Source organism: Andrena cerasifolii, chromosome 12 (assembly GCF_050908995.1).
Source record: "Andrena cerasifolii isolate SP2316 chromosome 12, iyAndCera1_principal, whole genome shotgun sequence".
Taxonomy (NCBI): domain Eukaryota; kingdom Metazoa; phylum Arthropoda; class Insecta; order Hymenoptera; family Andrenidae; genus Andrena; species Andrena cerasifolii.
The window spans coordinates 11,883,741-11,909,291 of NC_135129.1; the positions used below are offsets into that span (position 1 = coordinate 11,883,741).

Below are 25,551 nucleotides of genomic sequence, written 5' to 3' on the forward strand. Positions count from 1 at the left end.
ATAATCCTCCAAACTCTAAAAGAAAACAATTTGCAAAGCCTACTTCGAGGCTGTCGACGCTCGAATCTCGCGAGAAACATGCCAAGGATCACGAGACGCGAACAGTTTTGTGAGTTTTGCGTGACGATCGGACTCGCGGAGCAAAGGAAACAATCGAGGAAAGGGGCACGATAACCTTTCGATTCGACGCCTGCACGCAAGAATTACCGATTTCGCGATCGAGCCCGCTCGTCCCCTTTTCGTCGCCGACGCTCGTCGACGCTCCTCGACGCTCCACTTTGAACGTTATGCGCCAGGCGTCCACCGGGGCAAGCCCACCTCCGTACTCTGGCGAATCGTCGTGACTCGATTTAAATACGGCCAATTATTGCGAAATGCTGACTTGGCGAACGATAGTAGCCGCATAAACGCTCCGAGACGTGCACGGCATTCAGCAGTGCGAAAGTAACCACCATAATGACCAACGCGAGGGGTAAGTGATAGAGAACCATGACCGAGGTGTGCAGACGCTCATTAGACGTGTATCTGTGGAGAAGTCGCGAAAACAGAAGGATTATGGGTCCTGTCTGTGTGGGTTCATCAAATTCGAGATAACTTGCGGAAAGTTCAGACGGTATCAAAACGTTGCAGTCGTCAGAAGATAAGCTGTCTTTCTTCTTAAAGTAGCCGAGCGACTACCGCGTTGTTTGTACTCCCTGATACTTTGGCAGCGTTTCAATTAAACCGTAGTGAAATGAATTATTCTTGAAAGCAGATGTATATTCTGGCAGATCCGTTCGGCGAGGACGTGTCCCTGCTTTACCCTGACAGTCGCGGCGAGAGGTTCAACAGGCTCAGCGAAGGCTACTGTGAAACACCGATAGTCAAAGGGGTTGTTAGCCAGCTGCGAAGATGGCCAGCCGATCTGTTTTACGCGTTCGTGGCTGCATGTTTCATTATTGGAAGCCTGGTCTTCCTCATCTTCGTCACGGTGGCCGTTTGCCTGCCCACCGTTGCTGGCAACAGGTATCGATATTAACAAAAACGTCCCCTAAGGGTAATATAATAGCATCGCGAAGGCTGTGTTACTTCGTCCCGTTCCTCCTTCTCCAACGACAAATTCATTATCGAAAAGACATATTTCGCCAGTGTTATTGGACAGGGAAACAGAGTAGCGTCACATTGGACATTTCAGATTAGGAGAGATTTCAATCCTGGAGATCGAGACATCGCCCAACGTCTACTTCTTCAAGCTGGGTAACCGACAATGGTCCACCAGGGAGTTCTGCTACATCGAGACCGCTGCTCACAAGCATCCAGACTTAAACGTAAAGATCCCAACGAACGACAAACGTTCTCCCAGGTACTGGTCTCTAACAGGCAACTGAATCCTACAGGTTTACTTGATAAACTTATTGAAAGAGGAGCCGCTGGGGAAACGCTCGAACGAGGTGTCTAGGAATGAAACGAAGCTGGAGACGAGACTGAACGATTCCTTATCGACGAGCCACCTTTCGCCGGGGCTAACTCCAGAGGAAAGACTCAGGGAACGACTCGTGCTGGCGAATGGGAATATCAGGATTATCAACGTGTCTGTGGAGAAGTTCTTCAAAGGGTGAGAGGTGAAAGTGTTGAGTGGCATTGGCGTTTGCTAATTTCGAACGATCCCTGTTCAGATCGAAGCTGTCGATGGGCGCCAGAGCTTTGGACGATGAAAGTCTGGAAATGGCTGCGAAAACGCATCTTCTATGGAGCATCCCGGGGATCGCGCTGAAACCCAGCATGTACTGCGCCCTGGACTCCGTGAAACGGTTCCTTTGCAAGTGAGTAGCACGTTGATGGCGGAGTCGCATCAATTAACACGTGAAATTAACTTTGCGAAAATTGCGGGATCCTGTGTACTCTCAGCAGGAATAAAACTGAGTGCTTACCGGACAAGCTCGCCACCATCGAACCAGAAAATGGTATTCAAGCGACTGGAGTGCCGTGCCAGGCGTTCGTGGGATTCCTCCTGCAGGAAATATCGAAGGGCCATCTTCGTGGAAAGTACACGTTGAAGGACGCCGTAGACAAGTATTGTCCAAGGTGAATAACGTAGATATCTTCGGCAAAGTGTACTTGGAACGAGTTCTCTTTTAATCGAGTGAGAAGTATGCCTAAGTATCCCAGTAGGCTGTTTGAATATCAGTTCTTCAAGGAACTGGTGGAGTAAATAAATGCAACGTTGTAATAAATGACGAAGAACTTGTTCGGTAGGTCGTGCAGGGCGTAATATACGATTCTTTTATAAGTAGATGAGTTGTATCTGAAGTCACCACTCTTCTTTTTCTTTTTAATACACTCGTGTACTTTTTTTTAACGTTATCACTAACGAGTTCTTCTATGTTGATATGAATCGATTAAAATGCGATAGTCTCTATAAAATTTCCAACCATTACGCTACGTTTCAGAGCGCACTACTGCCCCGAAATCCGTATTCTGGACGCGACAGCAAAGTGCCCGACCGAAGCGATCGACTGCCCCATCGTTTACTCGACCACCATAAGTCAAGTCGATCCGAACCCCGGGGACTTCGTAACGTGACAGTGGACGAGCCGATTTATTACAAACTGTATACATGTAGATTATAAAATACAATATAGAATATCGTTTCTAAAAACGCTCCTCCCGTTCTGCCCTCGAAACTCCATGAATCCCATCGAAGCGAGTGTCACTTGAACGTTCTCTGCTCGTAGAGGCGAAGAACGCCCAGCCAGATCCAGATCTCGCCAACTAAACGATGAAATGTTAACTGTTCGTCTACTTTCCCTTTAAATCCAACAACTAACACGCACGTATAAACAACACCGTTCCTATAGTGTAAGACAGAGCAGTTGGTAGTGGGAAATTGGAGAAAAATAACCAAACCAAAACGATGGCGCTGCTTATATCGTACACCAGGTCAGTCAAGTAGAGGACTATCGATGGGAGACTCCACCGTGGCCTCTTCTAAAATAATCAACGACAATCGTTCAGTGAAACCCACCTTCCGATCTTTTACCTCGAGCGAACCTTAGTTCTCAACGTGTCTCGATGGAGAAACGAAGGATTTTTAATAAACAGTAACGTCACACGCAACGACTCACCGATAGAAGAGAATAAGCGAGCATAGCAATCGCCAGCAAGGAAATTAAAGAATAGTGCGTAGAGTAACCCAGACTCAAAATCATCACAGCTTTGTACTTGTACCCTTCGACCACTTGACCATTTTCCAGGAGACTGTACTCGATCCGACCGTGGCGAACACTGTGGTAACTCAACAGCAGCACGCAAGTGGACAACAGTAAAGCTTGACAGTATCGTAGTATCTCATTCTCCTCGGTCTTTCTCCAAAGCAACGTCTCCTGCTTTATCGAGACACTGAGCACGGATGTGCAACTCGCTCGGAATCGTCGCGGTGCAAATCCATAATCGAGCACCTGGAAAACGACCTCGAGTCACAGAGAATGCTTCTCACTCGATGGATCGAAAGGAATCGAATCTCTGATACAAGTGTCCCGATTAATACTTCGACTGGCGTCGGTGTGCTTTTTTTACGTCGATGTTTTCTGGATAGCGTCGGGCGTACAGTATGTATTAAAAGTTCCCGGGCTCAATAATTTATTGCGGCGCGACGGTGAGCTTGTGCTCCGAAGAAAACGTGGATGCTTTCAGTGTTTACTGTGAAAGAGCCATTCTCAAGTGTACTAAGGTACACTGGGGTTCATAAGTATTGGGACATTGGAGATCGAATACTTTTAATTTAATTTAATTCACAATAAATTTCCAACATTTCTCATAATTATTCCATACGCAGCAGGTGTTCTAATCGGTACTTAAGAGTAGCAGTGTAGGGTATCATGCTTTCCCTTTACTGTCCTTCGTTCCATCAAAATAAATTATGAAACTCGGGGTTCAGGAACTGTCGATACATACTGTATTCTCCGTGAGTCATCAAATGTTGACTTTGAAAAGAAACCAAGCTCGTATCTTCGCTTTGCACAAAGCTTTTCCAACAAAAACTATTGCCCAGAGGGTTAGCCGGATGGAAGGGGCATTTTCCAGAACCCTGCGCCAATTAAAGTGTTAATTAAGTGGCTCCAAATGACTCACTGTCGACGCACGATGCCCCTCGCGTATCGTTTGAATTTTTTCAGGATATCTGTTCATCGTCTTGGAAAATTTGCGTGCTTTGTGCCGGGTAACCGAAAGCTGGCTGCTTGAAGTGAGACGCGGTCGCGAATGTTTCGTCGTTATTCATATTGTTCGCTGGCGAGGAATCGTCTAAACGTAAATTACACTGTTGTAACCTGCCGCGTGAAATCTCGGTGTTGTCTCTCCTCTGGGAAAAATGCTGCAGCGTCTCAGCTATGCGAATCGCGGTGGAGCTTAGAACATGGCGCGTCATCGCAAACGCTGGGCTCGGTCCGCCGTGGGATCACTCGTCGGGTGTAGGAAGAATTCGGTGGGTACTCGTGGCTCACGTGTGTGCAAGTGCACACGTCGCTTTAACGTCAACTGCATTGCACGCGTCGTTCACGAAAATGAATCTACGCGAGTTGATGTGAAGCGCATCGATAGTCGAGCACTGAGAAATCCTCTATCGAACTGGCTGGGAATAACTACCGTTAAATATTGCGCTTCGACCTGTAACGTGATTAAAGAGTTTGCAGAGAGACAGTAGAAACTACGGGGGCAGATTTGATTAACCTTAAATTTCGATTAGTTAATTAACAACCGTTTAAACGCGCTCGACGAGCTATGAGATTTCGAGGCAGGCGGAAAACCAACAAACACGGTGGACCTTTAGTTAGTGATTTTATCGGATGTCGAGTGATTTGTTTAATTTTGGTAATAGTGAATAGAGAGCGAAGGATGATGATTTGAGAATCTTTTTAGACGATCGGACGATTGGCGTGCGCCCTGTGCGATCATTATCTGATGGGGAACTCGATCTACGTCATCATACTGGGCCTGATTGGGACCGTTAGTCGATCGTAATACTCAATGTTTTTGCTTAATAGAAAGACTGAGCAAGTTCACGAATCGGTCTTAACTAAATCACTCAGACGACGGAACGCTGATTCGTGAATTTTCAGATTTTGTTCCTTAATGAATTCTGATCTAGTTTCTAACGTCGCGACTTACGGTCTTCAAAAATCAATGGATTAACGTCTGTGTGAATAATAGGTGATCACGGCTTTCGATATTATTCGCCTAATGAACACCAAGATGCCAAGCAGATCCGCAACGCATTGTACGAATAAGAAGGCTGGTATGTTATTGCAGTGGTTGCAAATTTTAAAAATATTAAGTTAGAAGTGCCATCTTTCATTTCTCGCTCTTTAGAATAGTGATTTTCGACTTCTTGCTCTCAAATGCGTAACCTGAGTTCGTTAACTGTCTAACTCAAAGTTTATTCGATATAAATATATATGTATGGTTCGATCGTGAACTCAATTACTCGAAAAATTCCTCAGTAATAACTGCTCCCTTTCGTCAGTTCCCCACGACGTGCAGAGGGACCTGAAACTGATGACTTCGATTCTGGGAATCGAGCACTACACTCTGATCGTGCTGGGCGCAATCACGGTGAGCTTTTCTCGAAAGGTTGCTTCTTTGGAAGTCGGTGCGCCTCGAACAACGAGATAACTTTCTAGGAATACCCGATGCTACACACGCCCTGGCTTTTAATGCAGCTGTGCGTGGTCATCGTGGAAGTCATCGTGTTTTGCATCCGCGTGTTCTTGGACGGCCTTCGCATGAAAAGCGACGAAATATTGGTGTGCATTTGGACCGTGTACAACTGGCTGCAAGTGTTCTGCCTGTTTCACAGACAAGTGCGACAGTCTCGCTGACGATTCGCTGATTTACCAATCAGCAAGCCTGACGTCGAGAAAGATTTCAAATTCTTGTGGAACTTTTAGTCTAAAATGTCCCCTACATTTACATCGCCCTGTACCAGTACAATAAACAGCCATCCCATTGAAATTGCAGACTGAGTGAAAGCTACCTCTTCTTTTGTTTGTTTACTACAATCTTTGCGATACGAAGAACACGTGGGGCAACTTTAGCGTTCAGATAACCAAAAATCGAGATATATTATGTAGAGATAAAAATTCACGGAGCCCAGTAACAATGACGCTTAAATCGAAGGAAAGTCTCAGTCGCGTTTGCGTGCAGGGTCAGATGGCAAATGGGAAAGGGAAGACTGGGAAGATTTCCTCCAAGGTAGAGGAGAATGAAATTTGTAAAGGGATACAGGGTAGATGCACCATTTGTGGCCACTTTAAGGTATTGTACCAGTTTTAGCCGCTTCTTAAAAAATATAATATTTTTCCGTGTAAGCAATAAATGTAACCTTATATTTCTGGCGGTATACTAAACAAAATATTTATCATGTGAAATTCTCCACATAATAATGATCTGCGAGCAGTTTAAAAGTAAGATAATTATGCACATAGCCGAAAACAGTGCAATGGCCACAAACGGTACACCTACCCTAATATCGCATGATGAAAAATGCTCAGTTTAGAAACGTGACCGCAGGTAGGAGCACTGTACGTGGCAGTAATGTGTTTCGCGACTCACTGTTTGAGTTCAATCGCTCTGAAAGCTGGAGGCCGCTCTCCCCTTGGGAGCACAGTGACCAAATCAGCAGCTTTCAATGCCCTTTTCCGGCGAAGTTACAGTAACAATACTTGAATGATACATTCCCTTAAGCATTAAGCCACCGGGCCACCCACTATCCGCTCACGAACGTACATCCCTTTTAAGTATCTTGCTTCCGAACTAATCGCGCGCACGTTGCCAACTATCCAGAGTATTAGAGTTCCAATTCACTCCACCACTTCAGAATCTTCCCCTTACACACACGAGCCTTTTAATGCAAAAGTGGAGTAAGTCAATTTTTTGCCTATTTGCTTTAACACCACATCTCGACAGTTTAACCTTCGTTGTATTTTGTGCGGGGGCTTTTTTTTTACTTACACCACTTTGACATTAAACGGCCTCTTGTGTAATGGGAGCAAGTTATTTAATATTTTTTTTAAATTTGGAGAGAAAGATACTTAAAGGAGGATCGTTTCTCTCCAGCATCTATTGGCATTCTCAGTGTTGAACGTAGAATATTTTAAATCAATGGAAATGTAATTTGATAAAGTTTGATTGAGTGTATAAAGGTGCTCGTCTGCCTATCTCGCGCGAAAGTCCTCAGCAAAGAATGGAGTTATTTGCAGATCTGAGGATCGTGATTCTTATAACGAATGTAATCACGGGACTGATAACCACGGCGATGATGACCGTGGGTGATAAGTACGGTATCCCTTATCTCTATCTACCCTGGCTGGTGAGCACCATGAAGGGGATGGCCCTGTGCGAAGGGCCCACGCTTTTAAACCTGGCCAACGCGCTTCTACCTAACCTTACGTTCCCTGCTGGGACATTCGTGCTCGCAACTTTCCTTTTGTACGGTAAAAAATCACGTTTTTGCTCAGTTAATATCGTACATCAGCCTGTAAGGAATGGTTATTCTAATTACGAAGCTAATTAAGTCTCAGTTTGGTATCCAAATTCAATTTAATTGAAATGACTCCATGGACGGTTAGAAAGAAATTACAAACTATATTCGGCGTGTTGTACAGAATTCTTCCTATTCCAGTGGAAGAACTTTGCATTTGGAACAATACTTTTGCAAGCTTCAAACGCTGCTGGAAGGACTACCATTCGCGGAAGCAATACGCGGCGATGAAAATGACGGAGAAACTATTCGAGCCGCGTAATAAAAAATTACTTTACCGGGACAAAGAGAGGGATAACTTGAATATTGCTGGTGGGAAATTGAAAGCTCGACGAGTACCTGTCGAGTGTTATGGCAAAGATAGTAGAATGTCCATGGATTCCAATGTGAGAACCGTTAAAAGTACCCCCGAGGGCAATGGTAATCAAACTCGATTACTGGATACAACTGGATAATTAATTTCCGAATAACTGGACAATTTTATCAAGTTTCAATTCAAGTTAATTTTATCAATTAAACGCCATGATTTCATATATTCAACATTTATAAATTCAAATCTCAAGATGCATGTCACTCGAATACTTTCTATCGAAGATTCTGCACGACTGACAAGGGAGGATCCCGAAGCCGAAAATTCCAAAAATTCTGAAACTTTGTGAATATGTAGGCGACTTCCTCCTCGTTACAGCGGAATTTTTGTTTGCTGCCCAAATTCACTCGAATTGTAATCGTAAGAGATAGAAAAAAAGTTTCAAGGCAAAAGTTACTTTATTCAATTAGATCTATCATTTGGTGAACAAATTATTTTACAGTTCACGAGTTATGACACAAAATCGAGAAATGACCGATTTTTCTGGGGTTAATTTCGCCCCCTTCGTGTGAATTTGGGCAGCAAATAAAAATTTCGCTATAATCAGGAGGAAATCGCCTACATATTCGCAAAGTTTCAGAATTTTTGGAATTTTCGGCTTCGGGATCTTTCCTTGTGAGAAGCAGAAACACGAATTTAAACTGAATTTAAACTACGAAATAGATCGATCCATGTATTCGAAATTTTCAAATAAAGTAATATCCCAATTCTAATTACGAAGAAATCAAAATTTCCTTGCTCAGATTCCAAGAAACTTCAAGAATTAATTTTATTCCGCTATTCTTGAATCCTGGCGTTTAACAAATGATCTTTTTATTTCAGAATAATTGTTAACCTTTTTACGTGCAATTGTAGCTTAGACGTTTGATATAACGCGATTCTTTGTAACCATACTTTTAAAACAGAGTAAACCACGCGAGCAATAAAAATAGGAAATGAGACCACTCACCATTGCCTACTTTCGACGATCCAACAGCTGCTGCTCCACGCTTTTGTCCCTTCTGCGACGAAAAGGCCAAAAAGGCTCGCGATGACAATTTAACGTATCCATTGCTGAAACTGCGAGCAAGTACTTAGTAGTGACTGTGGTTTCTCACATTTTTACATCGAACAAATATTTTAGATGCTCTGTGACTTGTATTACTTACGAGGTCTCATTAAGACGAACATTTCTGTATCGCTGGATCGATGAAACACTCTAATCTGCCACTTTAAACGCTCTGAAAAGACGGAGACGAAATTTCCCGTGACGCGAACCGTTTGCCGGCAACCAACATGGCGGCCACTTTCTAGATTTCCATAATTTCAACTACAATTTACCCGCCATTTTACCATATGCCCCTTCGCGAGATGTTAGTACGCTAGTTTTGCATTTAATGGTATACCAACGCGAGTGGCGTATTCCTAACCTATTATTCGATCGAAAATTACGGTAATTCTGGTTGAAACTGCTTTCTCAAGGTGAATGTGTTTGATATTTGAAAAGACACGTTGAAAGTTGCGTCGTGCAGTAGAGGGCGATCGACACCTTGACTTTTAAACCAGATTCGACTACATTCCTTCGATATTTCCTCATTAACCATGATTTACCTTAGAGGAGTAGTTAATTAGAGTAACAATTGTTATACGGTTCGTGTATACTCCCCACCTTTCAATCAACAATTCACGATTTCACCGAAAACCAGCGGGACGACATGACACAATACTCTGCTGCAACGAAACTGCGCAGACCGATGCGCGGACGCTGCGCAAACATTCAAAAAAAATTTCTCAACGCGCAGATCGCCAATATCGACGCGTTTTCATCGATCGCGATACATAATGCATTATCGTAAAACATTCCCTAGCCTCGTTATCGATCCATCGTACACATCTTACTTTACCCATAAAGTTAACAATAACAAGGAAAAAATGTAGATTTCCTTTACTGTATCTCTAATTACACCTGACAAGTTCCACACATCGAACTTCAACAGGTACGTACGTTCCTCAGAATTAATTCGAATAGACAAACATTGATAAACTACGTTCCCAGGATTTATTACAGCTATGAAGAAATTCGTAAGTAACTTTTAGAATACAACCCTGGCCGTGTTAACCGTCGATTACGCTCAAGCTACCAAGTCTCTGAAATGAAACGTATCCCGCCTCCAGACGAGAAATGGCGGTAAAACGTGCGCGCATGCGCGCCAGTTGTTTCGTTCACATCGATGTAGTCCGTGCCGCTGTGCTCCTGTTGTGCTTGACGCTCGCACAAGTGATACGCATGCCGGTAATAAACCGTTGTTTGGCATAACGGTCGTTCCATTCAATATTCCCAGGCTTTGTACATAAACTACGTAGTGACTGTTAACGTAGACCCCGTGATACCCGGAGTTTCCCACGCGACAGCCGGGGGTAGCAGTGAAAGTGTGCCTATCATTAAGAAAGCGTCAAACCTCAAACAATTCGAAGGAAGCCAAGGTACGTAACATTCTGCTCGTGCCTCGCGCACATCGTACGTCCTACTCGATCCTTTCGTTCTATAATCGTCGTACGCTCCGCGTAAATAGAAAATGTCACGGCCAGGAGCTGTTTCGTATAGATTAAGGTTGCTCCCATTCGAACGGTTTTAACGGGCAATATATCGTGCGTAACACGCAGTTTATTTCCGTACCGTACATTCTCGAGTTCCAATGAGTTCACGCTTGTACCACCTTTGTTGTTTACTACGACAAAAAATATAATCTGTTGAGTCGGTGAGCGAGCGGTAACGGGTTGGTGCACTCACACACGCGTGCGTGGCTAAGTACGCAGCGTAGCCGGGGCGTGTGTGTGCGTGCGCGGCACGTCCCGCGTCTATCACACATGCAGGACCGGTCACGTGTCCTCACGGCACAGGCTGACGTCGCGTATGTGTGTTTGCCCGTCGAGAATCTCGAGATCCATATTTTTTCACGAATACCATTTGCGAAACATAACCTCTTGTTGACGTACAGGCACCAGTCCCAAGTTCAGTATTGCAACAGTGCGTTGTATTTCTGAAAGTATGAGACATTCCCCAGTGTCGATCGCGTATTATTTTTAAAAATGACATGATCGAAAGCATCCAGGTGACTCATAGTATAATATTTATCCATGAGATTGTATATACAGCCAGTGGCGGATTAAGCATCACGGAGGCCCCAAGTGTAATCTGAATTCGAGTTTAGTTATGGAAATTTTGGATACTGTAATCATTTGTTTTCCAAAGCGTCCTTGATTCCGAGACTATGAACGCGCATCTTGGGCTATGCGCGACGATCTGCCACTGAATAGAGCGGAGTGAAAAGTCAAGGGTATCGGTATTGTTCGTAGACAGCTTATTCTTTTTATTGCAATTATGATACATTAATTCCAATGTAACAAATAACAAGGGTCAGGTAAAAAATACGATAATCAAGAAAATATTATCAGAAAGATGCGTTCCGTTTAAATAAACCCTCGGAGAGAAGTTTTGCAAGCGTATTCGTATGTTCACCTTATCTTATCGTTGACGCTGCAAAACATTGTCTCCGGGTACAATAGGTGCTCTTTATTCTAAGCACTTTTATTTCCCTTAAATTTTAATGGACGAATTGCGTTTCACAATCCTTCGTATATGATACATTTTTTGTTGGCATAAATCCTCCTCTTCCGCTGTAACAAGTCGTAGCAAAAGCTAAATTCTTCTTGCGAACACGCTTATCATTGCTTATATTGGCTCGAACAAGTTTACCGCTATACTATGCATATTACAAACATGCTTATGTTTCTAATTATAAGGCGATCGAATTATACTATAGGCGTCTATGTGTTTATTATGCTCTGTATTTAAATTCCCAAGCAAAATTTCAACAAATACCTGTCCAGCTTCTAAAATGTGTGGAAACACTGAACCTAACAACAGAATTTCACACGAACATAAAAGTGTCTATCGTAACTGTTAGAAGAAGAGCGACTTAAAAGTTCATGAAAAGTATAACTAATTAGCCAGACTACGGCAAGTAAGATTTCGTTATTTTCATATTAATTGACTAATCTGACTGCACATCCAAACTGAGGAGAAGGTGTACACGGTTCTGCTCTGTTCTAGTTATCGTAATATAATGCTTTTCGGTCCGAAAAGCTGACTTCTCTCCTACACGTTATCTTGTATTCATGCGCCTGTAAATATTCTATGTTATTCATAGAGATCTATATGAAAAGAAGGCCTTCGTTTACGCAAACTCTCGGATGCAATTGAAGTGTAAAAAAACTTACGAATAATGTACAAAGCTTTAAAATATGACAACTTTAAATGTATAGAATTCAGTGTCCGAATACTTTGCCCGCTATTGGAACGAAACCCTCGCCCAATCCTTCTTCGCGTATAGTTCTCTAATCATTTAAATCCTCTTCGTCGAAGGCTAGATATTACTTGGTAAATGGTACAAAATGATGGACAAACACCGTACTCCTTACATTTCCCATGCCTCGCGCAAATTCAAGATAGGCTCTACAAGGTGAGCAAATAATGTGCACCGCACATTACCTGCTGGTGAATGTGAAACAGATTTCGCCTTCGAGGTGGTCATTCGCAATCGTCATTTCATCTCTGAAAAAATACTCTCAATATTTGTCTCAATGTCGCACCCTGTCGCCAGGTTATTTCAAGTACCAAATCCTCTGCGCTGTGTCTAAACTCAGTTTCCAAGATACGATCCATGTTTAAGCCCTTTCGATAAACCCCTTCGCTTAGCACTCCATGCCATCGTGGGGGATGTTTCGTGTTGGATTTCGAATAATCAGAAACTTCACCTGGTTCCCTTCGGGGATGAACATGTTCTGTACCTCTTAAAGCCACTCACTGTCAGAGAGGGTCGTCGACATCGAAACGCTCTGTCACAACTGATGGAAACGACCTTAGACCTCGAAGGCCTCCCACTGCTACGCGATCATGGCGGCGATGGGGCTGAAACGCATTATTTTGCTGAGTAAAATCCACGCCACCGAGGCGAGGGCGCAGAGGGTGACGCCACCCCATCCGAAGTCCATGCTCCAAGAGCTGTTGAATCGCCGGGCCTTGAGGACGTTGCGCGGAGCCGGTCCACCGACCACGCCGTCCTCTGGCCCGTTCAATATCCGCGCCCCGCGGTCCTGGGCCCTCTTGAAGTGAATTATCGTCAGGGTGAACAAAGCGAACGTGGCTGCAACAATCGGGCTCCACGTTAGAACTCTCCTAGAAACTATCGTGCTCTCCCTCGTCGAAGCATTTCGATTTCAAAGAGAAAGCTTCTGGGAGGATACGCGCTCGAGGACGCCTTATCAGCGATAAGAGGTATTTGTCTTTTATTAATCTCCGGATGCAATATTCAGGAGAGGGGAAGTACCGATTCGAATATGTACTATTGATTGCGGCTCGCTTGTCTGACAGTGTTTTCTTCCAGATAAGTACCGCGATACTCCAAGAAAAGTTCTTATTTATCATTGGCGTGTACAAGCAGGATTTAAAAGCAGATTCAAGTGGGTTGATTGAAACGCTACTCGGAGAACCCGACTCGCTCTGAATACCCGTAAGTTCCTAACGGTCGTTAGCTTGTTCCTTCGCAGCGAGCAGCTTATTTTGCGGTCGGCTTCGCGAGCGCTCGGAGATCCTTGCGGTCGCCGAGCTTGTCGACCGCGACCGCAGCACGCTGCGCTGATGAAGTTTCCTCGGTTAACGCGATTATCGTCTTGGCGCTACCTGGCGGTGCCGAGAAACTCACCCGCCAGGAGGTACATCACACCGGTGACCAGCACCGCCGATATTTGGTGCCTGCACAATCCAAAAAATCCAATGAGAACCGCGGTGCTCAGAATGATCAGGCAAACTAGAGAACAGGAGATACTCAAATTCTGCATCCCTGTAAAAAAGAACACGTTCAACTAGATACGACAAACCTCTGCACAGTATTTATTCAGCAGATCCTTCTGACTCGAACTTTAGGTATGTGCACCGTAAATTTATATCGCTTTAGCTTTCAAATCGTACGACGCGCACGAAGATTCTCTTAAAAGCTAAGTAGAGTATGAAGATTTCAAACGAAGTCAACTGGGTATTAACTTATCCCAAGCGCTTCGAATCGTTTACGTATTTACTGGATCATCACTGGCAATAAAACCAAATGCAACACAGTATGATGGGCGTAGCTTCAAAGATCTTATGACGCTGGGCTCTCGTGCAAGTTTCAAATATATTTGTAGCGTTTCGTTAAGTGTCTACAGTAGGGACTTTTTAAATAACTTGATAAGTGACCACGGAGGCATTTAAACCTTCGTGGTCACGCGAGGTGTATCGCAACCCAGAATATGTCTTTGTCAATATTTCTGTAAATTTTTAGACCTTAATAATAAAATTTAAAAATTTCAACGTATCAAAATTTACATTTCTAGAAAAAGACTATTAGAGAATTATGAATGTATAATTGTCACTGAACAGTTAAAAGATTCAAAAATACAAAAATGGTATCTCAAAAATGACGCTGGGGTGCAATGAATCCTATGTGACTAATATGTGATTACAAGATGTGACCACGGAGGGTTAATTGTCCTGCTAAACGCGATAGAGAAGTTCATCGAGAGGCGATTATTTCGAAAGTAGGTTTTAGTTTTAATCGCAACGGTGGCGGACGCGTGGGGAATTCTTTTAACACAGATAATAACGATTGGAAGCGACGAAAGTAGAGAGAAAGAGGAACGTGGATCGTAACTCACGGGTTTGCCAGGCGACATGGATCTCCTCGTGTGTTTCGTCGGGCGACAAGTAGTTAATGCACCTCTGTTGTGGAAAACCTACCTGACCCAGTAGTCGTATTTCCTCCTCTGAAACGTGAGAATTGAAATGGAAATGCGAGCTCGACGCGCGCTTTAACGCCGTTCTCGTGTACGCAGCGAGACAAAACTGAACGCTCATTTCTCTTTTTCCGCTCGATCTTTAATTAAAACGATCCCACGGATTGCTACGTTCGAATGGAAAAGCGAATCAGTAACTCTTACGCTCCGTGAATCAAAAGAGTTTCATGGAAAAAATACGTCGAGGCTATGCACATTGCACGCAATTACGAACGATTAATTGCTCTTTATAGAGAGTGTCTAAGAAATAACTAGCGAAATTTTGGTGGTTCGTTCTATTGATTTTGAGGATGAAAAAAGCTTATACACTCGATAACGTTTCCTTCATGAATTATAAACACTTTTTATTCGCTATTGGGTTTCGCAAGGACCTTCACATCCCTTAATCGCTTATTTCTGAGACACCCTGTGTGCGCGAAAGTGCATGTTTAATTGAAATCAAGGAAGGAATGCGTGGAACTCGGTTTCCAGTGAACGCATACGTTGGCCTTAATTTAAAGGCGATAATCGATTTTTATGATCGCTTAGAGGTCTCGTTCCCGGATAAATTCGCGCACGACTAATTAACTCGCCAGTTGGGATCGAGCTGTACTCGCGGGGGGCGTAATTGTTGGGGCGTGAAATTCGATATCAGATCCCGAATACTCTATCGGCTGGGGTGGGCCTGGGAACGCGTATTTCCGTTAAATGTCGGGAAGAGTGGTCGTCGAGGCCACGGAAACTTGGGCAATAATAAATCCTGAAGGGGAAATAGATCGACTCAAGTTCACTGGGTCTAGGTTTCCTAGGTTATTCTCCCTGAAACTCGAACGCGTATCGAGAACTCGCGATTCCACTGGTTATAATTGAACATGAAATATCCTCATCCCTTAACTTTGTAAGCTTACCCCAATTTCTGCAGGATATCCTAATCTTTAATGAGAATCTATACGAGTCGAGGATATCCCGTTTCTTTCGACCAAATTAATTAATCGGACCCCTTATTATTACCTTCTAGAGGCTAAGGAAATTCTGAACCCCTTTTCTAAATGCCGTACGTGTTACCAGCCGATTCTATTAGCTCTCCAAACCGTTTATAGCCACATTATAGCAGGCAGCGCGTTGTGATGGAAATCACACGTGCACGCTACAGTGGCAAAGTTGCTTCAGGATTTATGCGTACAGTGTTACTGTCTGATTTTCACAAAAAGGTCGAGGAGGCAGCTACGCGTGCACAGTCTGCTTCGGACGGCACTGTTCCGTGCTTGGCGTGATCAGGAACCATCAGAAAGTTCCCCCCAAAAACTAGAAGACAATATTAGACGAGCAGATTATTCGGACGCACGCGTCAATCCAGTTCCTCCAACGTTTTCGAAGGTCGAACTTAACTCACTGGAAACTCATCCTATTACCCGATGCAACTTCCATGCAGGATTCCTGCAAAATTCCACCCTCGTAAATCATTTCGTGCATATTTCGAGCTCCCGGCTCGGAATTCATCCTCTTTCGCAACGAAATTTAAATCGTCTCCGCTCCAGTTGATTCTGTGCACTCGATTTTTAGGACACTTTTTCATACGACGAATCGCGAATGAGAGTATTATAAATCTTCATATTTTAGATGCATACAAACCAGCAGAGGCTCTCCCGAATCAGCAGGTACGTCGGTTCCACTAATTCGTTTTCGACGACGACTGGGCCAACCGAGGGAACGAGGAATCTGCGAGCCCGGACATTTAGCGAGTGCTGGAGCAGGGCAGATTGGAACAGTAGCTACAGCGGGCGGCTCCCATTTTTCTCCGAGATTCCCAACGACGCGGGAGAATTAAACGTTCGGGAGGTACAATCAGTCGTGATTGCACGCCCACGCGTACAAAGACGTCGGGGCCGCGTTCGTCGTGGAAAGCCAAGCTGCCAGACCCTCTCCTCGATTAAATGCTGGACGACTGTGTCGAAAACGATTTCGTTACTCGTCACGAATTCTCACGTCGATACGGCTCGATCGTTATCGAAAGGAGTCGCGCGCTTAATGAGGACGATCCGTGAACGTTAACGAAGCGGTCACCGAAATGCGGAATAATTGAATTGCTCGTTAGTAGGGGCGCGGTGGGGGAAATTAATAATAGAGAGTTCTAGATATGGAACGCCTAATCACGCCCTTCAAGATGAGATTTGAGAAACATTTCTCTCTCCTTGGAGCACTAGATTTCAGTTTCAATTCGTTGGAGAGGATTTTGCAATCTTCCCAGGGATATTCGATATTTTATCGTACGTAGACGTCTCATTGGTTATTCAGTATGACACAGCGATACCAGTCGATTTGAATTCCTATTCAAGCCAGTGCTACATTATAAACACACGAGCTAAAGAAGTGGTGCTCTTAATACCTCATCGAACATCCCGGACTCCCTTCCTCTCGCACACCACTGTGGAAGCTGGGGCACAATGTCGCGTAAATGTTTAACCAGGTCAGGAGTCGTATTTCCATCCGAGGAGACGTATCCAAACGAGACGCAATAGACCAAAGAGCAAGAACTAATTTACTTATCGCGCGCTGCACAGTTTCTTTCAAACAAGTCTCTAATCTTCCCCACGAGCATTATCGCGCGAAAATCACGAAAGAACGAGATTGGTCCTGTAAGCGTTATGAAACTACGGTTTAATCCAAGTTGTTTGCCAGCTGTGATTCCCTTTGTTTGGCCAGTTGTGTGCGTCACACCCTTTCGTACTTTTCCACGATTGACTTTTTCTGGGCCACTTTGTCCGTTCTCTCTGGGGAGGAGGCGACACAATTTCTGCCTGGCCAGTGTTTCCCTTCAGATTTTATGAGGCCACGACACTCGGGGCTTTCTAAGCTGGATAAGGAGACGTGAGAAGACGCTGCAGGTGGCAGAGGGAAACTACGAGCAAAGCGTCCTAACGCGTAAAACAACCCCCTATTGTTCTTTCCCCGGCGTTTTAAGGTAACGAAACGAACGCACCACGGACATATTGATCAACCATGGCGCGTCATTGTAATTGGAAATGAATTCTGCAGGAGCAGGCGAGTTCGTTTGTGTTCTCAGAGTCTCTGTGTTTCTCCGCGACTGTGACTTCGCAGTGGGAGGAGTGTGTCTAAGTAGTCAGGTGGATTTTGCACCAGTTCCCATGGTAGCATTAATTTAAAGAACAGCCAGGCGCAATTAGCGGCCCAGGAATACGCGAAAACGACTCCCAGCCACTAGCGACAGGCAGCACCAACGTCATTAACACCGTTTCCGCGGTAGCATCGCAATGAACACGCGAAATTTTACGAGTAACGCGAAGTAGAGCTGAAATATTCATTGAAACATTTAATTGCGAACACTTTGTCGGGTGATTTTACGAGGGAGATTTATTCGAGCGAAATGGGTGCAATTTGGAGGGGTGCGTCAAACATCGAAGCGTTTTGTTCCCTTTTAACTGCGTTCGATTCTATTAAGCCTGAAATAATTACCGATTGGCCGAGTTCAGCGAAGGACCCCAAAATACCTAAAATTCAGTGTTATTTTGAAATTTAGGTAAAAACACATAGCACTCAGGATTATTCGAATATGATTCGAATTTCTATTCGTCGACCGAAAAGTACGAGCCGGAGGAATCGAAAGGTCGCCGCGATTTTCGCGATTAATGTATTCCCACGCGTTCGATCAAACAAAGGGCATCCTTCACCTCGAACACGAAGCTTCTGTTCCATTAATAGGGAGTGGAGATCACTTCGGCTACGATAGATGTGAACGGCGCTACAGCTCCCAGATGCTTGCCGAACATGAATCACTGACTGCAGGGGTTGAAAAGGAGGAACAAGCAAGCTTGTGTTTCGATGGGTCGAAATTTAAACCGTTGCAATTGGTACGAAAGTGATTGCCATGAGGTTTTAGCGAGGGAACATTCCAAGATGTTCACGGTCACGGCATACCGAGGCAGATAGCGTGATATTTCAGATCCTAATCGACTGGTCGATAGCTTGGTCAGAGTCAAGGTGGTATCCTCGTATAGAACACGTTCGTACAGCAACCACGTCATTCCGGTCTCCGGATTCACAGCCGCGATTACGCGAATAGCTGTGCACGCGTGTCGCTCTCCAGCTTGACGTTGAGTTTGAAACGAAATTGGCTTCCATGGATTTTTGAATCATGAAGTAGTAAATCTAGAGTTACCCTGGGCACAGCCCAAGCCTGAATTTTGAATGAAGATTCGCAGAGAATCCTGGATCTCTTGAATATTCTAGAGGTCTCCTTAGAGTCTTGGTCCTCTGCCACCACAATACCATGCATATTCATCCACTCGTACAGCACTACACGTATTTACTATCTATCTCTTAGTTTTAACTAAGTATTTCCAAGACATCCGAGACTTCTAAGCACCCCTATTCGTTTCAACTAATCCTCAAAGCCCTCCGAGGCTTTACATCCACAAATACCCTGAGAATTTTCAAGGAACAGGCTCGGAGGATCTGCCCAGACGATATTACACGAATCTTCCCCATTCCCAGCACTTACCCGTGAGTGAAACGCACATGATCCAAATGCCCCCGTACATTGGCACGAGGAACGTCGGTCGTCTGCCAGAATGATGGTTCCTGTGAGCGGAAGCCGAACCCAGCATCGCCACCTGCCCGTCCAAGTACCACGTGAGTGTAACGTTCGTGCGGGTCAGAGCCTCCTTATCCCAGCCCACCTCCTCCCAGTGGTCCGACATTATTGCTCCACATAGCAGTCCGGTCGCTGGAACAGAGGAGCAGAGGGTTCCGCCGTACAAAAGTGCCATTATCAGACCCCGCGGCGCCCGCTTTGTCTGGACGGCCCCGTTACTTTAAGTCTCTACAAGACTGGTAATCGACCCTCGGGCTATGTGCGTGATAATGGAACGGTGTCGGAGGAGTTACGTAATCTCGGAGCCTTCTTTGTGCACCGGACGTGGAGGAATGGCGAGAATATCGCCAGAAGGCACCGTCGAGTACCTTCAACGATCTGCTGGCGGGGGTCGAGTTGTGTCGCTTTGCGAATTCTACTTTATTATTCAAGTGATGCTCGACGAATGAGTTTATTGGATTATTAGCTGGCGATTTTATCTTCGCTCAAGGTGGAAGATTATGCAGATCTGTCCTCTGATGAAGCCAGGGAGGATAAGTGATTCGAAATGGCTGTTGCAGAATGTGCAGTGGTGGGGAAAGGAAAGTTTAATCGTATTTTTACGTGTATCTAACTTAATACTAATTTTAATATGAATATGTATTTTAAGAAATAATTCTCTCTCTTTTTGTTATCCTTCACAGTTTATACTTTCTTTTCACCATTACTGTATAGATTTATTTTTATGTGGATGTGAATATGGACGAAGAAAATATTCTTCCTGCAGGTTAATTGCATCTGAAGAGGTATATAATAAACAATTAGCATGGCAAAGAGTTAAGAGAGAAGAAGAAAGGAACGCTGCAACTGTCCACTGATGGGGCGTCTGACCAAGCGCAGGGATATACTACTTAACTCAGCCTCGCTGCGTCTCCTCGCAAGTCTCCCCATAAAACGCTGACGTACCCCCTATAAAAGCGTAGCACACGACCTTCTCCAGCAAGTAATCCCACTGTCGGCGATTAAAAGGATCGAGATCGATGGCAATAAACGAGAATTTCCGTGCTTAGTAGTACCCTGCACGAGGATCTTGGCAAGACTCTTCGGGCTTTCGCGCCTCACAGACACCCCCTATGTGTGCTGCAGAAAATGTCATTGCATAAGAAATACAGCGGCGAGTGCCCTCGAGCATAATAGACCACTTCTCTCGAGTGACCATGCTGAAAAAGTGTCACGGGTGAGTTCAACCGGTGGTTGTTGCTGCATTTCGTGAATCTTCGAGTCGAGACCACTAACGAGGATATGAGAAGACTCCATCGAGTCTTAAAATGCAGTCTAAGGAACTTGGAATCCTCAATCTCGATAAGAGAAGCGGTAACATAACTTGCTTTCGTTTGGAGTCTTTCGATGCCGATTTCGTGAAACAATGAGCAAAAGTGCCTTCGTATTTTGCACAGATCGCAGGTGGATTATCCTGTTTACAGAGATGATCCAATTAGAGAGGAACGAGAGACGAAGCCTAGAAGACACACCGCCACTGATCGCGGAGGATAGATTTCATCTACGCGAAGCGTGGGCCTGAGATGAGACGCGGTTATGGTTTCGATGCATCGAAGCAGGAGCACGTGCTCCGGCCTATCGATTCGCTTCTTAACGATCATCACGTTGCCGCAGCTCCCGATGCAAAATTAATCCGCACGTCGACAGGAATGGACATCGATTGTCCGTTAACCCAAGCGAAGGTCCACACGTTCGTCAAAGACCTCCAAATATCGACAAGCTCCATTTACATTTTCCCTCACTGTACAATCCAATCACCGAATAAAAGCATCCTCTCCCCATCAGTTCCAAAATCCTCCAGAAGCAACCCCTCGCACTTCGTCCGCAGCGTGCAATAAAAAGGAGCTACCTGATCCTGCAGATCAGCTGATTCCCTGCGAAGGGAACCCGCGTTCGGTGAGAAAGAGAAAGCACGAAGTTCGGTGTGCATGAATGGGGACCCAGGGACAAGGGATGATCCAATCCACGCGATCACGAACGCCGGTCGCAGTGGGATCCGAAATATAAACACAGGAGCGGCGAACGAGTGGAGAAGAGGGAAAGGATCGTGGTCGATGGTTTTGGATGGGCTTAGATTTTACCTGCGAAAGTGAGAGCCAGTGTGGCAACGAGGAAAGCGAGACGTGGACCAGGGGCCCTGGGTACACGGGTAGGCTCCATCCATGCAGGTGGTGCCCAGGGCGACCGCTGGCAGCCCACTGAGAAACCCGCACACCGCACCGACAGTCGCCAGTTACGCACTGGCCAATCGACACCCCCGTTCTGTTTTCGGCGACTCTCCAGCACGTCGACGGGGGCAAAACTACCAGGACGCCCTCTCCGTTCTGCGTCGAAGCGCACGAAAATCGACCGACGTGCCACCCCACCCGGATGCTGCGGACAACCCACTTCTGCTTTCCTCTCCAGCCCTTTCTCTTCCCTCCCTTTTCCCTTATCGCCCTTCGGCTCCTTATCCCTCCACTCCTCCTCGCCTTTCTGCACCGCCAAAAGGACCAAGGGTGTTTGACCAGCTTCAATTCTCTCTGCACATTGGCCCTGAAGGGCAGGCTTGAATAGTCTCTGCATTGTCCATTGCATGTTTCGTTGCGGATAGTCTTCTAGTCTGCTAGCAGTCCCTTTTCCTGGTCCGTTTGAGGTGGTACAGTCGTGAGTAGGTTCGTTTTAGGTTTCTTGGTTACTTTGTGCTTTCTAGGGTTCTGTGATGGTTGGAGAGGCATCGCTTGCCCGTCTTCCATTTTGCGCTTTTTGAGTTTCCTTAGTTTGTAAGCGTGTCTGGTAGTTGAGGCTTTTCAGTTGCTTTTTGGGCTACTTCGCGAGGACCAATCTTCTCCTCTGATCGTTCGTCGTGGAAAGCTGCATAGCTTGCTCCCGCTGGGCCCTGTTTCAACATTCATGGAGCACTCGGCAATTTCGCGCCAGATATAATCAGCTGTCAACTTCTTTCGAGGGTGTACAGTTGCACAGCCAGATGACCGCAGTGAAACTGAGAAATTCAGGAACAATAATTAACGTCCCTGAATTCGTCGCGATCAATTTCCTCTAGACACCAATCGCTTTTACGATTTTATTATTTTTCTATGGGTGTAATACAGGGCAATGAATAATTTATATTAATATCTAAATAACCACCACTCTTATTATCTGTAAACAATCCCAATGCCTCGAAACCTATCAAATTCCTAACATCTCCAAAGCCTCGTTTACGTCAGAGTTATTGCCTCCTAACGATCCGTTTGCAATCGTTATCAATACTGATACGACACTCGTACGTTTAAACGTCTCTGATCCTTATCCTGGCCGTGCGGTGTTCGTTAACGATCGTTAGAATCGCGTCAATACGGTGTCCTCCGCCACCCATTAAGTCAACGTTGACCTTAACGAATCGTACGCACCGTGTCGCGTTTGATGTGGCCCACGTAAGAAGCGTGGGTGGAATATTCTGTACACGTTTTAATCTCATAGTGGCGTTAGGATGTCGCCGTGGGTGGACGATCAAAGAATCTTTCTTTTCATTTTCCCTGCTATCCTTGACGCGGGGTGGTTCGTCGAGCACTCAGGACCATAGAGGCCCTAATAACAAACCACGTGCCCCATGCTGCATCGATGAAACTTCTATCGAGTGCGATCACACCCTCCCAAGCGGTGTGCAATTACTACGGGGATGTTTACTCTGAATTTAACACTTTGAGCGGCGTTCGCGTGGTTTCACGTCGAGGAATTTCCACCTGTCGGCATATAAACCCAACTTGGTACGATATTTGGCCAAACGTTGCGCCAGTCAAAGTGTTACTACACCTTACTCTGTAGTTGAATAATTCTTTGTTACACCGAAGTAGGTACTGTATGCATATTCTATACTAAAGCTACACACTACCCCTGTTTGATCTTAAACTTATAGCCCGCGTTATCAGTTTTCATTGAGACGCGTGTACAGTTATGCTACAATGAACAGATTTCATGGAATCGAAAGTCGAAGGGTGATTTATCGGCTGGATAAGCGGGAACTGAGTAAGGAAACCATTGTTCGTTTCTCGTTACAGATGGCGGACGTGGCTGAGAATGCAGCATTCACTGACCCAGCGACCGCGATATCCCACGGGAAACGGCACCTGTTAGTGCGGGATTACACGATGGCTGTGGCCGCGTTGGCGCAAGCTTGCCAGCTGCTGGCTGAGAAGCACGGGGACACCGCGGACGAGCTCGGCGAACCCTATCTGCTTTACGGTCGTGCTCTACTGGGTCTGGCCAGAGAAGAGGCTGGGGTGCTGGGCGGCGGGGTGCCCGGCTCGGAAGAAGCAGAAGAGGACGAGGACGAGGACGAAGAGGAGGCGGAAGACGAGAAGCTGAGCAACGTGGACGAGGAGGACGAGGAGCGCCAAGAGAAGGCTTCAACCAGCGAGACAAAAGAGGAGGCTGCCTCTGACAGTAAAACCAGCGAGTCGAAGGCCGCGGAGCCACCCACTGAGTCGAAGGCGGAAAAGAAAGAGGACAAGAAGGAGGAGAAGAAGAGTGTGGAGAAAGAAGAGACGGAGAAAAAGAGTGGAGAGAAAGGAGAGGTGGAGAAGAAGAGTGGAGAGAAAGGAGAGGTGGAGAAGAAGAGTGGAGAGAAAGGAGAGGCGGAGAAAAAGAGTGGAGAGAAAGGAGAGTCGAAGAAAATTGAGGATAAAGTAGAACAGAAGGAAGAGAAAGCTGTTGCTGGATCCAGCAAGGACACGAAGCACGCCAATGGACCCTCGTGTTCGAGTGGACAGAACGGTGACGTGAAGGAGAACGGGGAGAACGATTCTGAGGACACTGGGAAGGAGGAGGAAGAAGACGAAGTGAATAATTTACAGGTACATATACTTATATTTGCATTCTTTATACATCTCTTTCTTAAATATATTTGTGTCCCTTGCTCGTGACCTCTTTGGTGGTGAAAATGTTCTTTTCTGTAGCACGATTTAAACTATGGTCTCTGTTAGGCATTGCGAAGTTAGCACGAATATTTACCCTGAAATTAAAGGTGGCCTGGGAGGTTCTGGAGCTGGCGAAGCTGGTGCTGTTGAAACGCGGTCAGTCGGGGTGGAAGCTGCTAGCTGACGCATATCGTCTCCTGGGCGAGGTGGCCATGGAGGGAGGGAACTTCCAGGGTGCCCTGAGCGATCTGCACCGTTGCCTGGAGCTCCTGCAGCAGATAGAGCCGCGCGAGCCAAGGGCGATAGCGGAGATCCACTATCAGCTGGCGCTAGCTCACTCGCTGGGAAACGAGTTCGACGCTAGCATCGAGGAGTTCCACAAGGCCACCGAGCTGCTGGAGGCGCGAATCAAGGAGCTGGAGGATATGAAGGACCCGCCCAAGTCCGACGATTCGTTCTACACCGTCGAGGGGGAGATACAGGAGCTGAAGGAGCTGCTGCCCGAGATCCAGGAGAAGATCTCCGACATGAAGGACTTCAAGCAGGAGGCCTGCAAGCTGGTGATAGAGGGCATCAAGAGCAAAGTGGCCGGCGGCTGCTCGAACGGCGCCGGCCCCAGCGGCAGCGAGTCCGGCTCCGCGTCGAAAGTTCAGAAACCAGCCAGTGACATATCCCATTTGGTGCGCAAGAAACGGAAAGCCGAAGAGCCAGAGACAGAAGTCGCGTCGCCATGTAAAAAGCCGACGCCGGAGAAGGCCGTTTGAATTGTGCAGTCTACCTCGGTGCGTTTGGGACACTCTTGATCGCGTTGCTTGGCGGTGGAAATTTTTTCGAGAAAAAAAAAACAAGAGAAAAACAAAGACCTGTACCACAGAATTTTTAGTATTGGACCAAGATAGGGTAACCACGGTCGGATCCGACGCGATTCGACTGGACACCGTGAAAGAATATTTTTAGTGAACGCAGACGGAAATACCGCTCGTCTGACTCCTCGGTTCTTCCCATTCTCTTCTTTTTTTTAATTCAGTAATCGTAACCGACGTATGTGTTTCTTTTTTCGTTCTCTCGTCCCTATGGTTCGTTTATTTATTGTAACTGGTAAGATCTGGGCGGTGAACTTGGTTACTGGCGTCGCCGCCTGAATTGCGATTGTTTTTAAACTTATTTTCTAGGACACGATAACAAAGTAGCAAGGAGTAAGGTTGTTCTTGTATAAATCTGATTAATAAACGTTAAATGACGGTTTTTTCTAAATGCTTCTTGATAT

At 45.6% G+C, this 25,551-nt stretch overlaps 4 protein-coding genes across 9 annotated transcripts; 3 read left to right on the forward strand and 1 right to left on the reverse strand.

The window, feature by feature from the left end:
- The first annotated feature begins 250 nt into the window (after positions 1-250).
- LOC143375553 (uncharacterized) lies at positions 251-2,638 on the forward strand. Of its 2 annotated transcripts, none has more exons than XM_076824780.1 (7): positions 251-472; positions 771-1,005; positions 1,175-1,307; positions 1,377-1,594; positions 1,656-1,802; positions 1,891-2,064; positions 2,430-2,638. In XM_076824780.1, exons 1-7 carry the CDS (start codon positions 457-459, stop codon positions 2,560-2,562), a joined length of 1,056 nt encoding a protein of 351 aa, XP_076680895.1. In that variant the 5' UTR covers positions 251-456; the 3' UTR covers positions 2,563-2,638. The 2 variants fall into 2 exon arrangements, with proteins under 2 accessions (XP_076680895.1, XP_076680894.1); XM_076824779.1 differs by having other exon boundaries at positions 257-472; positions 1,888-2,064.
- A 1,310-nt stretch (positions 2,639-3,948) lies between these two features.
- On the forward strand, positions 3,949-5,942 carry LOC143375327 (uncharacterized). Its single transcript, XM_076824315.1, has 5 exons — positions 3,949-4,462; positions 4,897-4,983; positions 5,188-5,272; positions 5,501-5,589; positions 5,658-5,942. The coding sequence occupies exons 1-5, from the start codon at positions 4,394-4,396 to the stop codon at positions 5,853-5,855; spliced, it is 528 nt and encodes a 175-aa protein (XP_076680430.1). The 5' UTR covers positions 3,949-4,393; the 3' UTR covers positions 5,856-5,942.
- A 4,193-nt stretch (positions 5,943-10,135) lies between these two features.
- On the forward strand, positions 10,136-25,538 carry Nasp (Nuclear autoantigenic sperm protein). 4 transcript variants are annotated; one of them, XM_076824436.1, is made up of 4 exons: positions 10,946-10,978; positions 23,427-23,985; positions 24,031-24,221; positions 24,392-25,538. In XM_076824436.1, exons 1-4 carry the CDS (start codon positions 10,961-10,963, stop codon positions 25,046-25,048), a joined length of 1,425 nt encoding a protein of 474 aa, XP_076680551.1. In that variant the 5' UTR covers positions 10,946-10,960; the 3' UTR covers positions 25,049-25,538. The 4 variants fall into 4 exon arrangements, with proteins under 4 accessions (XP_076680550.1, XP_076680551.1, XP_076680552.1 ...); XM_076824437.1 differs by having other exon boundaries at positions 23,427-23,955; XM_076824435.1 differs by lacking the exon at positions 10,946-10,978 and adding an exon at positions 10,136-10,349 and having other exon boundaries at positions 23,427-24,221.
- On the reverse strand, positions 11,207-21,640 carry LOC143375403 (uncharacterized). 2 transcript variants are annotated; one of them, XR_013086890.1, is made up of 6 exons: positions 21,468-21,640; positions 19,255-19,479; positions 14,619-14,726; positions 13,631-13,768; positions 12,544-13,072; positions 11,207-12,480 (listed from the first exon to the last, which is right to left on the reverse strand). XR_013086890.1 is itself a non-coding variant. In XM_076824441.1 (5 exons), exons 1-5 carry the CDS (start codon positions 21,544-21,546, stop codon positions 12,813-12,815), a joined length of 810 nt encoding a protein of 269 aa, XP_076680556.1. In that variant the 5' UTR covers positions 21,547-21,640; the 3' UTR covers positions 11,207-12,812. The 2 variants fall into 2 exon arrangements, 1 of the variants encoding a protein (XP_076680556.1); XM_076824441.1 differs by having other exon boundaries at positions 11,207-13,072.
- Positions 25,539-25,551: the final 13 nt, after the last annotated feature.

Coding starts and splice junctions, on each gene's coding strand:
- Nasp (XM_076824434.1), top strand. Junction 24,222..24,391: donor ACGAAGTGAATAATTTACAG/GTACATATACTT, acceptor CTGAAATTAAAG/GTGGCCTGGGAGGTTCTGGA.
- LOC143375403 (XM_076824441.1), bottom strand. CDS start 21,546: ATGGAGCCTACCCGTGTACCCAGGGCCCCTGGTCCACGTCTCGCTTTC. Junction 19,480..21,467: donor ACTGGCTCTCACTTTCGCAG/GTAAAATCTAAG, acceptor CCTCTGTTCCAG/CGACCGGACTGCTATGTGGA. Junction 13,073..13,630: donor TGTGATGTACCTCCTGGCGG/GTGAGTTTCTCG, acceptor CGATTGTTGCAG/CCACGTTCGCTTTGTTCACC.
- LOC143375327 (XM_076824315.1), top strand. CDS start 4,394: ATGGCGCGTCATCGCAAACGCTGGGCTCGGTCCGCCGTGGGATCACTC. Junction 4,984..5,187: donor TACTGGGCCTGATTGGGACC/GTTAGTCGATCG, acceptor TGTGAATAATAG/GTGATCACGGCTTTCGATAT. Junction 5,273..5,500: donor TTGTACGAATAAGAAGGCTG/GTATGTTATTGC, acceptor CCCTTTCGTCAG/TTCCCCACGACGTGCAGAGG.
- LOC143375553 (XM_076824779.1), top strand. Junction 1,595..1,655: donor GTGGAGAAGTTCTTCAAAGG/GTGAGAGGTGAA, acceptor ATCCCTGTTCAG/ATCGAAGCTGTCGATGGGCG. Junction 2,065..2,429: donor GTAGACAAGTATTGTCCAAG/GTGAATAACGTA, acceptor GCTACGTTTCAG/AGCGCACTACTGCCCCGAAA.